This window comes from Camelus bactrianus, chromosome 10 (genome assembly GCF_048773025.1).
Source record: "Camelus bactrianus isolate YW-2024 breed Bactrian camel chromosome 10, ASM4877302v1, whole genome shotgun sequence".
Taxonomy (NCBI): domain Eukaryota; kingdom Metazoa; phylum Chordata; class Mammalia; order Artiodactyla; family Camelidae; genus Camelus; species Camelus bactrianus.
Genome location: NC_133548.1, coordinates 26,412,306 through 26,430,428, shown reverse-complemented (window position 1 = coordinate 26,430,428; position 18,123 = coordinate 26,412,306). Strand labels below are relative to the sequence as shown.

General features: G+C 33.5%; 1 protein-coding gene across 3 annotated transcripts in view; it reads right to left on the bottom strand.

The window, feature by feature from the left end:
- Positions 1 to 18,123, bottom strand: part of DCDC1 (doublecortin domain containing 1) — a 393,336-nt gene that overhangs the window by 153,506 nt on the left and 221,707 nt on the right. For all 3 annotated transcript variants that reach the window (XM_074372209.1, XM_074372210.1, XM_045523733.2), the window contains one exon: positions 10,216 to 10,276. In XM_074372209.1, coding sequence (XP_074228310.1) covers positions 10,216 to 10,276 — 61 coding nt within the window. The remainder of the gene's footprint in view (positions 1 to 10,215; positions 10,277 to 18,123) is intronic.

Genomic DNA, 18,123 nt, shown 5'->3' with positions numbered 1-18,123 from the left:
AGAGAGTATACCTTTTGAACAAGCAGAAGGAAAAAAAGAGGGAGGGAATTCAAAAAAAGTCAGGAAGAAAGATAAAAAATACAAATTAAAAACTGTTTTGCTGAATTAACCAATAAATGACTATCAAAATTTAAAATATGCATTCCCTTTGACTTAACAAACATAGGTAAACATACACTGTTCATTGCAGCATGGTTCCTACTTGTCTAAATGTGTATCATTAGGGAAACTTTAAAAGATAAAATAAACGTGGATGTCAATATGAAGAGATGGTCACAAAATGTTATTAAATGGAAAAAGGTAGGTTATAAAGTTATATATATATATATATATAACTTATTTATACACACATACATATACACACATAACTAGACTTACTATATTTTATTACATACTATATATAATTAATCACAATTAATGATAATCTTTGAGGAATAAGAGAGATACTTTTGCTTATTCAGTTCTGAATTATTGGAGGTTTTTTTCACAATTAACATTACTACTTTCAATTATTTAAATGGGAACCATACTATACTTGTAAAAATAAGCATAATTTCTGAGAATATATTAAAAAACCTGCTATTAGTGAATAATTGGGAAATAAGATTAATGTTTGAGAGAAGACTTTACTTTTCATTAGTATATTTTTTAAATATTAATTTTCATCATGTGCATTTATAAGTTTTATTTTAAAATACTTTTTAAAAAGGCCCAATTTAAAATAGCATCTTTACTATATATACTAGTCAAATAATCTTGGAAAGAGATTTTTGAATCACTAAGCTAATCCAAAGACATTAGCAAAAAGGAGTTTTATCTAAAAAAAAGTTTCTCCATTTACCTTGAAACTTATGTCATATCTATTTCATTACATTATTTTTTCTTACGTCAGTTCTTACTGTCTTAGAAATGCTCGAGACAATTTGGCTAAAGTGAATATGATGGGCAAAGAAAAATAGATTATTTTACATTGGTTCTACAGTAAAACATCAAAGCCAAAATTCAGCAACAAAGATCACAAAAATTTCAATATGAGTGGAAACATGAGTCGTGGGATATAATATTAAATATGTTCCAAAATATCAGCTCATTAAAAGAATCAATTTATAAAAAGCAAAGTGAACAATAAACTTATTCTGAGGCAGTAAGTGCAAATGGTATCACTCTGATTCTGGCAATTATAAAAGCTTCATATTCTTTTTTTCTTTTTTCATCATCCTATTTATATTCAGCCTCTCTTCTTTTTTTTTTTTTTTTTTTTTGTAAACCCCTTATATTCTGATGGTAGTTTCACGTTTCACATCCTTTAACAGAGGTTAAGACACTTTATGTAAGTTTCCTTCTAAGGTTTATTTCCCTCTTATTGGAAAGAAGGTATACCTGGAACATGGGAAACTTCAATATATATCCAATAAGATGGATGAGGAAGGGCCCAAAAAATAGAGCTATGGGGTGTCTGGACATTCTGATAGACACAGCAGAAGTAGAGACCAAAAGAAGAAAAAAAAAATAGTCATGGGCTTTGCTTTCTTGAGTTGACAAATTAGCAAAAGTGGCAGATGTACACAAATAACACCATGCATTTGGAGACATTTACAAACTGTTCTTTCATTTCCCCTTTGGAATCATTCTAAACCCAAGGTGATGGCTATTCTAACATTTCCCCTTTGGAATCATTCTAAACCCAAGGTGATGGCTATTCCAACATTTTAATGCCATAGTTCTTTATTACTCTCTACTCCATGACCAACTTACCTTGATCTGTATCCATGCACCTTACAAGTTCAATCATCAGACCACCAATATAAACAACTCCATCCTCCAAAATCTGGAATTCTAATCTTTTTGTCTAGGGAGTCAACACCCTAATCTTTTGACTTTTCCTCCCTTCTAGTGCATCTGCACATCACCCTCAATTGACTTCTAATGTCTTAACCCTCATTACTTTCCAAGTCTATCAGACCTTTAGGCTTCATTGCATTCTTTTCATTCTAATCCACTTTTTACCACCATAAATTTTTAACAAAATACATCTTTAATTATATCATTCCTACTTAAAAAAAACTTTAAGTAATACCCCCAGTACATATTGATTATTAACATCCTACAGTCCTATTCTGGTTTCAAATTCCAGAGGTGCTATTTATCAGCTTTCTGATTTTAAGTTCCACTTCCTTGAGGGAGAAGTGTTCTATTGAAGACTGGGTAAGAACTTGCTCAAGATTTCATACTAACCAAATTTGCCCTCAGGGTACAATGGCAACTCTGGTTGCCAAAAAGGATCCCATCCATTTATGAGATTTTTTTTCAGTGTAATAGATCTAGGGAATCATCTTCATCACTCCCAAGATGTTTCCTCCACGTACATCAAAAAGGCCACACATTTGACCTAACATGGGGCCCCAGAGAAGTATTTATCTCCTTATGGGAAATACAGCAAGCAGGTCACCAGAATATTACCTGGAATGTTTTAAACTCTATCTCCTCTTGGTCAGTACATGATCAGGCATATTTTTGAAAAGTGCTTCTTTTTTTTCCCTGATTATACATGCTTTCTATGGGAAAATTTAGAAAATACAGAAAAACTCAAAAAAAATAATTATGCATCCTCCTACCACCTGTTCTATGTATAAACTTTCAGTTTTGTTTCTACACACACACACACACCTTTGACACACTATAAATAAATAATATTGTTTTCTTACCTGATTTTTCTCAAATTATAACATTAGCATATTCCTCTATCAGAAATTATTCCACATTATTTGCAATGCCAATATAGTATCGATACTAAAGACATACCATAATATATTTATACAACCTCACTGCTAATTACTTAGCCTGCGTTCAATTTTCACTGTTATAAACAATGCTCTAATGAAAATCCTGAAAGATACATTATGGTACATTACCATTGATTGATTCCTTGGGTTAAGTTCCTGTAAGTGGAATTTCTGAATCAAAAGGAATATGTATATTTTACAGATTTTGATAAATATTGCCAAACTGACCTTCAGAAATATTGTACCAGTCTCCTCAATGGCCCCCAATGTTCCCTGCCTCCTGATATCCCCATCTTTATGAAGTCCCCTCCCACATCATACCAGCATAGGCCTATGTGATTAGTGAGGATACTGTAAGTGATATTATATCACTTTTGAGATTAGGTTATGAGAAACAGTGCGGCTTCTGTTTCATTCTCTTCCTCTCTTGCTCTCTTGGATCACTAGCTCAAGTTGTGAGTAGCAATGTGGAGAAGCCCATATGCCAAGGAACTGAATCCTCTGGACAATGTAAGTGTGCTTAGAAGCAGATCTTCCAGTCTAGTCAAAACTCAGATGACTGCAGCCTCCACTGACACCTTCACTGCAGCCTCGTGAGAGACTCTGGGTTAGAAGTGTCCAGCTAAACCATTCAGATTCCTGGCCCACAGAAAGTGAGAGATAATAAATGTTTGTTGTTTCAAACAAAGCATAAATACAAAACAAAAATAGACTCATAGACATAGAACACAAACTTGTGGTTGCCAAGGGGGTGGAGAGTGGGAAGGGATAGACTGGGATTTCAGAATTGTAGAATAGATAAACAAGATTATACTGTGTAGCACAGGGAAATATATACAAGATCTTATGGTGGCTTACAGAGAAAAAAATGTGACAATGAATATATATATGTTCATGTATAACTGAAAAATTGTGCTCTACATTGGAATTTGACAGAACATTGTAAAATGATTATAAATCAATAAAAGATGTTTAAAATAAATAAATAAATGTTTGTTGTTTTAGGGTACTATGCGGGTAATTTGTTACACAGCAATACTTAACTGATACCAATAAAATACAAAAAAGGAATGAGTATGTTTGTTTTCTTACATCTTCATCAACACTGGATATTCCTAGTTTTATATCTTCCTGTATTTACTAGGGAGAAAATATGATCTCATTGTTTTACATTTATTTAATTCCTAGTGAAGCTGAACTTTTTATTTGGCTTGGCTATTTTAATACTTCTTCTGTCATATAGTTCCTTTGCCCATTTTTCTATTGCAGTATTTATCTTTTTCTATTGCTATATCAAGCTTATTATATAAGTATTATACCATTCTTTGACATTTATACTACAAAGATTTTTTCCCTATTTGTCATATTTTCCTACTCACTTTTGCTTATGCTATTTTAGATTTAGAAGGTTTTAAATTTTTTATATACTCAAAGCCATTAGTCTTCTCCTTTATGGATTCTATATTTGTCTGCATGCACATAAAGATGTCTATTCACCACTACTCTGGGTTAGATGTTTTAATGCATGCTTTCTTCTAGACATTTTATGGTTCCATGTTTAAGTTAATTTAGTTGAAACTGGTGAACCATATAAAAAAAGTAATCTAACTTTATCCTTTTGCAAATGAATAGAGAAATGGTTAACTTTAAAAACAAAGCAAAAGAAAAAACTTATCCTAGTAAACACAATATAACAAAATGCAACACTATATTAAATTTGTTCATTATTATTATTATTATTAATAGCTGGAAATGATCATTTAGCCAGAATTGATATGACGGTATCTACTGATAGGCCAGAATCTGTGCCAAATACTCAAAATACTAGTATTAACAGCTCCATTTTGTCCAAGTATGGAGACAAATAATATGAACCTTGGAAAGGTTAAATGATCTGCCTAAGGTCACAAAGCAAATAAGTAATGGAGCCAGGATTAGTTATTAATATCGTAAAGCAGTAATTCTATCTTTTTTAAATGAATGGATGAGCTCCATTTATGATCCAGCTGCAAATAATTATCAAATTATCCTCCACTTTAGCCTTAACTAGATGGATACACTTTTGGATATGACTAAATTTAGATCTAATCAAAATTTCTAAACCTCTAAAAGAATGAAATGCCTCATTAATAAATAGTTTTGTTACATGAATCTAGAATAACTGTAATTAAAAAACCCAGCAATCATGCTTGTGAGTGGAACATTAAAAATTTTAGAATAAAATTCTCTTAAAATAATTTGTGTTTGAAACACAAAAGTATGCATTATCTGCTAGTTGTCAATATTAGTGTTTTAAAAAATTAGAAAATTATAAGTTGCAAGAAAAGGAGAGGTAAAAAAGACAGCAGAGTAGAAGTGGATCTTTAGGGATCTGAATTTTGAGAGACAGGAATGCACTTAAACCTTGATCCTGCTCTTCTGTGTCTGCTGGTGGGACGGGTGACACTTATTTAAGACAGAATTATGTTCTTGGGCAATAGGAGTCAGCTTCATTCAGGTGTCTCAGAGTGAAGTCCTCATGAGCAGGTTCAGGCCAAAGAGATGGAAGGATATTCTGGTACAGCCTCAAATTTCCACTTTTCATTTTTACCAAGATGTACAAGCTTTGGTCTTTCTGTGACTCCCTCTTCAACAACCTAAAGCCTCACTCTGAATAAGTAATATAGCGGAGTCAGAAATGAGATAAGGGAAAGGTGAGATGAATCTCTGAATGAAATTAGATAAAGGTAACTTTTAAAATGCTTTGACATTTGGTGACTGTCAAAGTTCCTGCTTAGGAACAGAGCTGAAAGTGTATGGTCCCGGTTGAGTTAGTAAATGTGGCTGGGATATTACCAAGTGTGTCAACAAATAACTACTCGGGGAAATGTTGTTACATTAATTTTTAAATTTAAGTTATATCAAACTCTAAACTTTCAAAATTATGCAAGTTGCCATAGAATAAATAGCTCAATTATGTAATTCTAGAGAGAAATGAAAGAACTATGCTTATTAGTCAGGGTCCAATAAGGAGACAGGACCCACACAGTAATTTGAACAAGAAAATTTAATATAAACTATCAAAAACAGAGAATCAGAGTGACAGGAAATCTATTAGTAAGGGTTAAACAGAACACTGAAGAATATATGAACAGCAGACATAGGAAGCAACCAGTACTCCAAGGCCTGAGACAGAATGCCCAAGGAAGAGGACCCAGCGCTGAGATCCAGACCACACTGAGGGCACAGCTGTGGCTCACTGGATTTTGAAGAGGTCCCTGAGGCAGTGCACCAGCAGGATTCACTGTAAATATGCCTTTGGAGCGCCAGAGGAACCCATCCACAGGGAGGTGCCTAGCTGGTGACATTCCACGAAAGAGTACTCTGCTGTGAAGCTGCCCAAGGCAGGTGCCAGGCAATGAATGGTAGATCTGGTACTGTAAGGGGACAAGTCAGTAACTGCCATGCTGTGTGTTATAGGTTGAAATATGCACCCCCTGCCCTGCAGGTACATTGAGGTCCTAACTCTTGGTACCTGTAAATGTGACTTTATTTAGAAGTAAGATCTCTGCAGATGTAATCAAATTAGTATGATTAGGTCATTAGGGTGGGCTCTAATCCAATATGACTGATGTCCTTATTAGAAGAGAGAAATGTGAATGCAGACACACACACACAGAGGACAATGCCAGGTAAAGACTCAAGACACAGAGGGGGATGGCCATGTGAAGATGGGGACAGAGACTGGAATTATGCTGCCACAAGTCAAGGAATGTCCAGACTACCAGAAGATGGAAAAGCAAGGAAGGATCCTCCCCTAAAGGATTCAGATGGAGCACAGAACTGCCTTGATTTCAGACTTCTAGCTTCCAAAACTGTGAGAGAATAAATTTCTGTTGTTTTAAGTTACCCAGTTTATGGTACTTTTTATAGCAGCCCTGAGAAATTAATACATCATGTATTTTCAGTTTACTCATCTGAGTAACTTAGCATTTCTGAAATCATGATGGTGGGGTTCTGAAGCAAACACTGACAGATACCATGTGATTAATCTAATTTTTGCCTTTCTTAAATCTTAATGATTGATTAATATTCAATTTAGACTTGGAATCACGGAACAGGAAGGAAATATTGAGAACTCAAGACCAATCTCCTCATTTTATTAAAGCAAACCTGTTTTTAATTGAAGAATAGTTGACTTACAATGTTACATTAGTTTCAGGTGTACAACACAGTAATTATAAATACAATACACATATAAGAGAATACATAAATCATAAGTGTACAGTTAAATCTATTTCCACATAGTGAATTCCTATTTAACTAATCACCTAGGTCAAGAAAGGGAACATCACAACACACCTAAGTGCCTCTAATGATTCCTTTTAGTAGCTAACCTCCTCCAGCTACATCCACTCCCCTGACTTACAACACGACAGACTTGTTGCTTTCCTTGGCAATTAAAGTTAAATAACTGCAGTCATGCATTGTATATTCTCCTGGTTTCTTTTGTTCACCATTATATTTATGAGACTCATATATATTGTTATCTGTAACTGTGGTTTGTCCACTGGCATTGCTACCCTCCAAGGTCTGAAAACCATGGACCATGAGCCAAATCTGACCAACCATCTATTTCTATAAATAAAGTTTTATGGAAACACAGCCACACATTGCCTATGGCTGCTTTCATGCTACAAAGGCAGAGTTGAGAAATTGAAATAGAGATCATATCACTCACAAAGATCCAAATATTTTGTATCTGGACCTTGACAGAAGTTTTTAATCTCTGCTAATGGTAGTCCATTGAATACATATACCACAATTTATTTATCCATTCTACTGCTGATAAGCATTTGAGTAATGCCCACACTGAGGCTACTATGATTAGTGCTGTTATGAACATGTTATTAAGTATACTTTCCTTAAGATATGTAAGTATTTCTGTTTAGCATTAAATGAGTAGGGTAATTACTGAGCTGTATAAACATGCTCAACTTTAGCAGATACTGCCAGTTTTCCGAAGTGCCAATCTCTTCATTTTAATAAATAGGAAAACTGATGTAGATGTCAAAATGATATCTGCACTCCCATGTTTATTGCAATGTTACTCACAGTAGCCAAAATATTAAAGCAACCTAGGTGTCCAGCAATGGATGATAGGATAAAGAAGAAAACATAGGCAGTACACTATTAGACACTGGTCTTAGCAATATTTTTGAATATGTCCCCTCAGGTGAGGGAAACAAAAGCAAGACTAAACTAAACTGAAAAGCTTTTGCACAGCAAAAAAAAAAAAAAAAAAAAAAAAAAATCAACAAACTGAAAAAAGCTACTGAAAGGGAGAAGATACCTGAAAATGATACATCAAATAAGTGGTTAATACCCAAAATTATATATAAAGAACTGACAGAATTAAAAAAAAACAGATAATTCAATTAAAAAATGGGCAGAGGACCTGAATAGACATTTTTCAAAGAACACATACAGATGGCCAACAGACACATAAAAAGATATTCAACATCACTAATCATCAGGTAAATGCAAATAAAAACCACAATAAGGTATCACCTCACACTTGTCAGAATGGCTATTATCAAAAAGACAACAAAAAACTAGTGTTGATGAGGATGTAGAGAAAAGGGTACCTTCATGCACTGTTGACGGGAATGTAAATTGGTGCAACCACTACGGAAAACAGTATGGAGTTTCCTCACAAAATTAAAAATAGAACTACCATATGATCTGGGAATTCACTTCCAGGTATTTTTCCAAAGAAAACAAAACCACTAATTCAAAAAGATATATGTATCCCTATGCTCACAGCAGCATTATTCACAATAGCCAAGGTATGGAAGCAATCTAAGTGTCCATCAACAGACAGACAAATGGATAAAGATGTGGTATACACACACATACACACACACACACACACAGAGTAAAATTACTCACCCATAAAAAGAAGGAAATCTTGCCCTTTGTGACAACATGGATGTACATAGAGAATATTATGCTAAGTGAAATAATTCATACAGAGAAAGTCAAATACCATATGATTTCACTTATATATGTTACCTATAAAACAAAACAAATGAACAAGCATAACAAAAAGAAACAGAGTCATAGATACAGAGAACAAACAAGCATTTGCCGAGGGGAGGGGAGTGGGAGAATGAGTGAAGTAGATGAGGAAGAGGTACAAACTTCCAGTTATAAAATAAATGAGTTATGGGTATGAAATGTACAGTGTGGGGAATATAGTCAATAATAATATCTCTGCATGGTGACAGATGGTAACTAGACTTATCGTGGTGATTATTTTGTATAAAAATATTGAATAAGTATGTTCTGCATCAGGAATTAACGTAGGGTTAGTGCATTAAACTTCAAAAACAAACAAATTCAGAAAAAAAGACTGGAGTTGTGGTTACCAGAAGTGGCGGGTGAGGGAAGGGAGAATCAAATGAAGGTAGCCAAAAGGTACACACTTCCAGTTATATGGTAAATGAGTACTAGGGATGTAATGTACAATATGATAAATATAATTAACACTAATGTTTCTTATATATGAAACTTGTTAAGAGAGTGGATCCTGAAATTTCTAATCACAAGGAAAAAAATTTTTTCTTTTTTTTGTATCTATGTGAGATGATGGATATTCACTAAACTTATTGGGATAGTCATTTCATGATGTATATAAATCAAACCAGTATGTTGTACACCTTAAACTTATACACTGCTATATGTCAACTATAACTTAATAAAACTGAAAGGAAAACAAAATACCATTTATGGCCTATCAGAAAAAAAAATGTGATTATATGTATATACTTACATACATACACAACAATGGAATATTGTTAAAGAAAAAAGGAAATTTTGCCCTGAAGGGCATTATGCTAAGTGAGATAAGTCAGACAAAGAAAGACAAATACTGTATGGTATTACTTACATGTGGAATCTAAAAAAGCAGAACTCATAGAGACAGAAAATTGGTGGTTACTAGGGGCTGGGAGGTCGGGGTAACTGTATTGCAATATATTAATATAACAAATCAACACGTTGTATGCCTTGAGCTTACACAGTGCTATATGTCAATTACAGTCAATAAATTATAAATTATAGTCAATGTATTTAAATATAAGTTTAAAAAATAATAAATTAATTTTAAAATTAGAAGAAAGAAAGAAAACTGGCAGTCTAAAATGCTAAGTTGTATCATACCAATGGATTGGAGAGAATTGTATTTGGCTTTGGAAAATTTGTTTTAAGTCAAGCAAAACCTCAGAGGACACTGTTGAGTTAAACTGAGTTACATTCTAAACTTCTAGGCAGAGTGAAATCATTTGTGCAGAAAAAGCATTTATTGTTCTCAACAAAAGACAGTACATTTTATAAGAATCTGGAAATAGAAAAAGTTAGGAACAAAAGCCGTGGCTTTTAAAGTCCTTACCTTAGAATAAATGCAGCCGTCAGTTCCAAACACCCACTTCTGAGAATCATCTTCTTTATGTCTGTAATGAAAATGTAATTTAAAGATTGACGACTTTTCTCCACAATGAAACATTTTGTAGGTTTCAAATAAAAGGAACATTTTCCACATGGCCTGGCAGGGCGACTGCACAGACGCTACCAAGGATCCTACCATTCTACTGCCATCACTGCTACCTCAACAGCTAAAGCCCTTCTTAAGACAATCAATTTCTTTGGTACCCAATCAATTTCTTTGGGGTGTGTGAGTGTGTGTATGTGTGCATGTATGTGTATTACGAATGGCAACAGTAATTAAGAATTTTAGAGAATAAATAGAATCAATAAAAACATTATAGAAATTTCTGCCCTCCAAAATAATCATCTGTGAGACAGAAAGGAGTCTTAAGTATAAGGGATTAAGAGGATGGGAAAGAAAAAGACACCACGAAAAATTAGGAACCTCAGGCACCTGTTTCTGAAACAACCAGAAAATTTCATTAAGGAATATCAGATTTTCTGAGCTAAGTCTGAATAAGAAAGAAAAACTAAAATGTAATGAGGCTAATCATGCCTAAATTAACTAATCATGTATTCATTAATATTTAGAAACTTTACAGAGATAGGACAAATGAATTAGTCAAGTGTAGTGGGATGTTAAGCAAACTTTTCTTACTGCCTCTGAGTTTTGACAGAAGTCTCAATAGTTGAGAATGAGAGGTGTCAGACAGGTAATGCTCTATTCTAAAGCAAGGGGTTGTATGATCTGGGCAGAACTTGGAAAGACAGCTGTCCAAAACTGGTTCATTGCACATTAGCCTTTCGCCTACATTCAGTCTGTACAAGAAAATGTGAAAAATTCTTGGGCATGTTGGGATGAGCACTTAATAATAATGTAGGTCACCAGGCCCCTATTCTCAGAGATTTTGATTCTGAAGGTCTGGACCCCCAGAAATCTACATTAACAGATATTGCAAGTGATTGCAATCATGAGAACTCTGGGGAATTTGGATATGTGTGGTCTATGGCCTAGACTTTGGAAAACACTTGAACTAGAGTGATGAGAGCGGGTGAGGGGGGGGATGGCGGTAGGAAGGACCATGTACTTAAAATATTATAAAAGGAGAACTGATTTGGTGATTAAATAAATGGGGTAGGGGTTAGAGAGAATAGGCAAGGTTGTCTTAAATGTCAAATTTGGGTAAAGAAGAACATGACAGTATTAAAATGAAATTAGAATGGAGAAGAGGAAAGCAGAGATGTGAAAACATATGAAGAGTTCTAATATTTATGCAAAATTGTTTATGAAACATCTTTCAAGCTCTAACTGATCCCTAAACTAAGAATTTCATTCTCAGGCTTCAGACGAATGTAATTGTTGCTGAATTTCAGCACTGGGAGGGGTGAAGGGGGTACTGAAGGAGATAGTCTTTCTAGAGGTCTTTTTATTTTGTATTTAATAAAGGAAAAGAGAAGCTTTAAAAATTTTTGACTTAGGATTAGAACTAAAATTAATATAATAATAATAATATTCATTATCCAAGACAACAACACACAGACTGAGAATTTGAAGGGAACTGAGGGCCTATCCTGGTCTAGTCCCCACTTTATGAAATGAATAAAATGAGATTCAGAGAGAGAGTCAAAATCACACTGCTAGATAATATCCAAGTAGGTACTAGAACCCAGAGTGTCTGACTTTCAGCTCAACATCTTCTTAATTAGATTGGAAACTATAACACAAATTATATTGTATAACTTGAAGATTAAAAACGAAATCAACATTTAGTCTCACTGAATATAATTTGACATATTCTCTTAGTGACTTAAAACACTGATTTGAACATAAATATTTCTATACAATTGCGCTAAAATAAACTCTGAACAGTTTCATACTATTGCAAATTCTCCTGAGGTACTACTAAAAAAGTCATATTTCAACTACTGAATGAAGATATAACAAAAACCACATTACTACTGGTCTTTAAGGCTGTCAATCCCAAGCTTATATCTATACTCCTTTTTAAAATAATAACAATAAAGACTGATTGCTGTAATGCTTTGTTGGAATTGTGCTGGGTTGTGATAAAATTCAGATGATTTTAATATGTAAGGGGTATAACTCAGCTCACCTTTTTGCTTACAGGCAATTCCTCCTATTGAACAAATTATTACAAGCCTATTTCTTCAAAATAAATAAAATGGAAAACGATAATTTTTCAAAGAGTAAGACAGCTGCAATTCATAAGATAGTGATGCTAACCACCAAAATCTATAAAATTCAGTATTTTGTCTTTTAATTGGATTACGGTGTTAGCTTGAGGATGAATGTGATTAGACAAAAATAAATTACATCAATTTCAGTTTTGAATTTCAGAATTTGTAGCACGTTTTCCCCCAAATTAACATAACAGGGGAGATGTCCACCAGATTGGCAATGGTGTTAGGAAAGCGATCACATGTATCCTTAAAGCTGAGCACAGTGCCAAGCATATGATAGGAGACTAAAGATATTTGAATAAAAATAGAAATGTAATCTGCAAAAAGAAAAATGAATCACTATGCTGTATATCTGAAACTAACACAACATTGCAAATCAGCTACACTTCAATTTAAAAAAGAAATGTAAATAAAATGACACAATGTTATCACTCTAAAAGTTAATAATAAGGCTACCCTGAAAAAATTCTTAATTTAATATATTACAGTATAGGGGATTTAAAAGATCTTCTTAGAGATAGCTAAAGAACATAAATTATACCTTGGTTAACAAAGTAAGAAACAATTCTGAAAGAAATACATATATCCTAGCACTTCTAAAATTTTAACACAGTTTCAGTTCTGTTCAAGCATATACTTTCCTAAGAAATTTTACTAACAACATGTAGTTTTATATCATTTATAAGCCCTGTAAGCTCATTAGTAATATTCCCAACTGGGAGTCTATATATATATAATCTTAAGTGTTACCTTTTAATTTTACTGAAGCTATAAAAAACAAGTCTCAATTGTGGTGCAGGATGAGAAGATATTCTAGTGTATAATAACTTCTTTAAAAAATAAAATTTCTACAAACAAAAGGGCATCTGTTTAGTTTTCAAGACATTTTATATGTAAAGAAATCAAATTTAGATTCAATATGCAATGATGCTCATATGGGACCGAATAAGAGAATGATGTCATAGAATTTCTTCTTCTTGGTCAACAAGTGCCAAGCTAAAAAATTTTTTAGAAAGAAACAAAAACAAAAATTAAAAAAACAACAATAACAATAGTGAGAGGAGCAAAAAATGAAGAAGCAGTATTCTACCCAGAATCAAAGTCATCAAGATCATGGCATGTGCCAAAGTAAGGTTGAAAGACATAAGTCCTGGCCCTGGATCTGACATTAACTAGATACATGACCTTCTGTAGATCACTTGGTCTCTAGTGGCATTGGAATTTCTTTTTTTTTTTTACATTTCTTTTTATTGAGTAGATGCTGATAGGCATATGCAGAATAGATAAACAAGGTTATACTGTATAGCACAGGGAAATATATACAAGATCTTGTGGTAGCTCACAGTGAAAAAGAATGTGACAATGAATCTATGTATGTTTATGTATAACTGAAAAATTGTACTCTACACTGGAAATTGACAGAACATTGTAAACTGACTATAACTCAATAGTGGTGTTGGAATTTCTTATAGTAATATTTTTATCATTATCATCATCATCACAACCACCACCACCACCACTACCAAAACTACTACTATACCTTTAAAAAGGGGTTTGGAGTACATGCTCTTTAGAATCCTTCCTTCTCTGACAGCGTATGACTTTCAAGATCATTTAGTCACTCCCAGCGTACAGGTGAGGAAACTACCTGGGAAGCTTGATCATATAATCCCAATGAGCATGCATGTACATTATAGTATTCCTATTGGAAATCTAGAAAACGTGTGTGTGTGTACACATATTTTTCTCTTTGAAATATTCTATTTATCAGACGGTATGAGCAAGAAGGCAGCACATCCCCACAATTCAGATTGCGGGAAATTTCACAGGCTAATGCTATTGTTTCCCAGTTAACTAAGGAAGACTGTCACGATACTTCACAACTGCAAATATATTTTCCCTGGCAGCTTCAAATGGCTCTGGTGTCTTCCAATGCTACCTGGACCAAAAAGTAGGATCCATAGAGAAAATGGAAAGGGATTTCCCCTCCATGGTTCTTAACATAGTAAGAGCAGAGATGAAGAAGGTACATTCATCAATCCACACATTGTGAAATTACACATAGACAATTATATATTTGATGTTGACATTTCTAATAGTGTTATCTATATGTTTTAATATTACTTAAAAGTCCAATGCATGGTAAACAGTTCTTTCTACACTGTGTACTTGCTAGAGTCTGTCACTCTAATCTAACTCTTAGCCTCCTAAACTTCAAGACTTGGCCAAAGAGATAATTTTCAATCTCTCTGATTACCTGGTGATGTGCTGTTTACTTATCTGTCTTTCCGTCTTGGTACCTAGCATTACACAGTTACACTTATTGGTTGTATTTTATAGTGTCCTTAAAGCAGTGTTAGTTCAACCTAGTCTAGATTAAGGTTGGCCAGTTATCGTTTAATTTCTAGTTAAGACTTTAGAAGAAAGATAAAACCATAACTGAAAGATTAACATTGAAATAAGGAAGATACTAAAGATTACCAGACAGGTAACAGAAATAAGTGAAGCAGGCTAGAGCTAGTGTGAGGGCTGCTATTGGGAATGGTGGAGAATATAGCAAACTGGAGGGTATACATCCCATCTAAAAGGGGAATCTGTTCCTTCACTATTGCTGTCATGAGAGAATGAAAGTCCAGTGTTGCCCATTGTTCTGATATCTTCAAGGCCAGTAATATGTGATTTTTTTGCGTGAAATCTCCTTATTTCTATAAGCTCACAACTAATTAAAAATATTAAAATAATGCTCACATCAAACAAAATCTAGGGATCCTTAGTTTTTAGTCTTCCTAATCTAGCCTCTGTGTGTAGATGGATTTGCGTGTGCATTGCTTTAATTAATGAATTTAACACTAAACGCCAGATCCTATAATCCACATTCCTTACAAATAAAGCAAAATCAAGATTAAATATAGCCTAAAAAAAAAACCAAACTTTGTTTCAATTGGTTTGTCCAATTGATGTCCTAAATATCTTTTAGAAAGAAGCATCTTTGATTTTGAGGTTTATGATTTTTGTAATTTTTTCTGATTCCAGATCAACTGATAATGAAATCGTTGTTTGTCTTTTATCCACTCATGGTCAGATACACATCACAGAAGAAAATCTTAAAAAGACAAATATGTGCAAGCATTTGCTATACTGGATAAGATAAATGACACCAAGTGAGATAGAACTGAACTAATGAGGCATGATATGTTTACAATATTCTTTGTGAGTTGTCAGGTTGCTACGTTAAGTGCTAGTTCTATTATTTTTAGTATATAAAAGGCAATGTCTCAGTTCATAGCTTTTGTTAAAATTACATTATACTACTTAGGTGAAGAGAAAAAAATTTGTCTCTAGAACTTGCTGTCACATGAGAATATTTATTGTTATATAATGAAATATGGTTGTATTCTTAAAATATAAGTCACATAAGCACTTAAAATGCTCTGGAAAAGATAAACATATTTGCAAGTATATACCCAGAGGTGAGGTAAGCTCTAAAAATCCTGGTCCTTACTGCTTTCTAAAAAACAAAATGCAGCTTCACAATTAATAAAAACCTCTAGTCTTCCAAATTTTCTTTTATTCTGCCTCCACCTTGCAATAGATTTAGTTTCTCAGATAAAGACACACTGGATTAATACAAAGGCAAATAAACCTCATTTGCATAGGGATCCTCCTTTTTTTTGGCCCATCCTAACTTTCTCCTTCTCTTCTTTGCTCTCTCCGTCCTAAATTAAACCAAATAGTTTATTGTAAATAGAGATTTTTCAGGTTAAACTCATTTCAGGTTTTTGGGGTTTTTTAATTATCATCTTTTTCCTTTCCCAAGCTCTCTTCTCTATAGACAACAAGGATATTGAGTTTGTGGTTTTAGTCTCACCCAATTCCATCACAATCTGGGACAGAGTAAGAAGTAACCAGATCAATATCCAGTGAGCCCAGGGAGAGCCTTGGGCATGAAGAGCATATTCATCAAGCTATATATAACCTACCTTCCCAAACACCTGCCATTTTGATCTAGACCACTGATCACAATGATGTGGTCTTCCCTCATCTTATCCCTCTAAAGTAACCACTTAGTCATTCCTTACACAACATTTTGAATTTTTGTATTTTTCTTAGCTTTTCTTTTTTGGTACTTTATAAAAAGAGCTTTATTGAGAAATAACTGACATATCATATGAAATATTATACAATTGACAGACATATTCGAAGTGTAAAATCTGCTAAGTTTTGAAATTTGTATATACATGTTGAAGCAACACAACAATCAAGATAATGAGCATACATCCATATCCATCAGCTCCCAAAATCACCCCCAAATTTTCCGTGTACCCCTTTGTAATCATGGCTTCCTGTTCCTCCCCATCTTCCTATCTCCAGGCAAACACTGATTTCTTCCTAGATTAGTTAGCACTTTCAAAGTTTTATATAAATAAATCAAACAATTACATACCCTTTATGATTTTATTCCTTTCCCACAATATAATTGTTTTGAGATTCATCTATATTGCTGCATGTTTCAAGAGTTAGCTCCTTTTTATTGCTGAGTAATATTTTATCACATAGATACACCAGAATTTATTTATCTAGTCACTACAGATGGACATTTGAGTTGTTTCCTGTTTTCACTCTTGGTTTTAGAAATAAAGCTGCTATAAACATTCATGTACGAGTCTTTGTAAGATCATATGCTTTCATTTCCCTTGAACAAATTTCTAGGAGTGGCTGGGCAATAAGGCAGACACATGTTTATACCTGAAACATGTATATACCTGTACATGTATACATATATATGTGTATATTTTAGGAAAGTACCAGTTGTTTTCCAAAGTTACTGAACCATTTTATATTTTACCAACTATGTAGAAACTACATACCAACTGTGACAGTTCCAGTTGTTCCACATCCTCACCAGCATTTGGTATGGTTGGTCTTTCAAACACTGGATCTTCTACTACATACACAGTAGTACTTCATTTTAGGTTTATTTTCCCTTCCCCGAATGATTATCATCTTTTCATATGCCAACAGTATATCTTCCCTATTATAGTATTTGTCCAAATCATTTATCTGCCTGTTTTCTTGAATTGTATTTTGAAAATATGTGTTAATCAAAATTATTTTCTCCTTATGTGTAGCTTGTCTTGCCATTCTCTTAACAATGTCTTTCAAAGGGTAGAAATCCTTAATTTTAATGAAGTCCAGTTTATCAATTTATATTTTTGTAGATCACGTTTTGGTGTCATATCCAAGAAAGTTTGACTAAATACAAGATCATGAACATTTTCTTCTATGTTTTCATCTAAAATATTTACAGTTTTAGGTTTTACATTTAAGTCTGTGATTCACTTTGAGTTAATTATTGTTTACAGTATGAGGTATGGATCAAAGTTCATTTTTTTGCATATGGATATCCAATTGTTTCATCACCATTTGTTACAAAAATCCTTTCCCTACTGAATTTCTCTTGCAATTTCATCAAAAATCAATTTACCATATATATGTAGATCTGTTTCTGGATGCTCTATTCTGTTCTATCGATCTAATTGTCTACTTTGATGCCAATGGCATGCCATTTCATTATTGTAGTTCTATAATGTCTTGAAGTCGGGTAACTTTGTTTTTCCTTTTCAAAATTGTTTTCCCTATTTAGGTCTTTTGCGTTTCTGTATTGATTTTA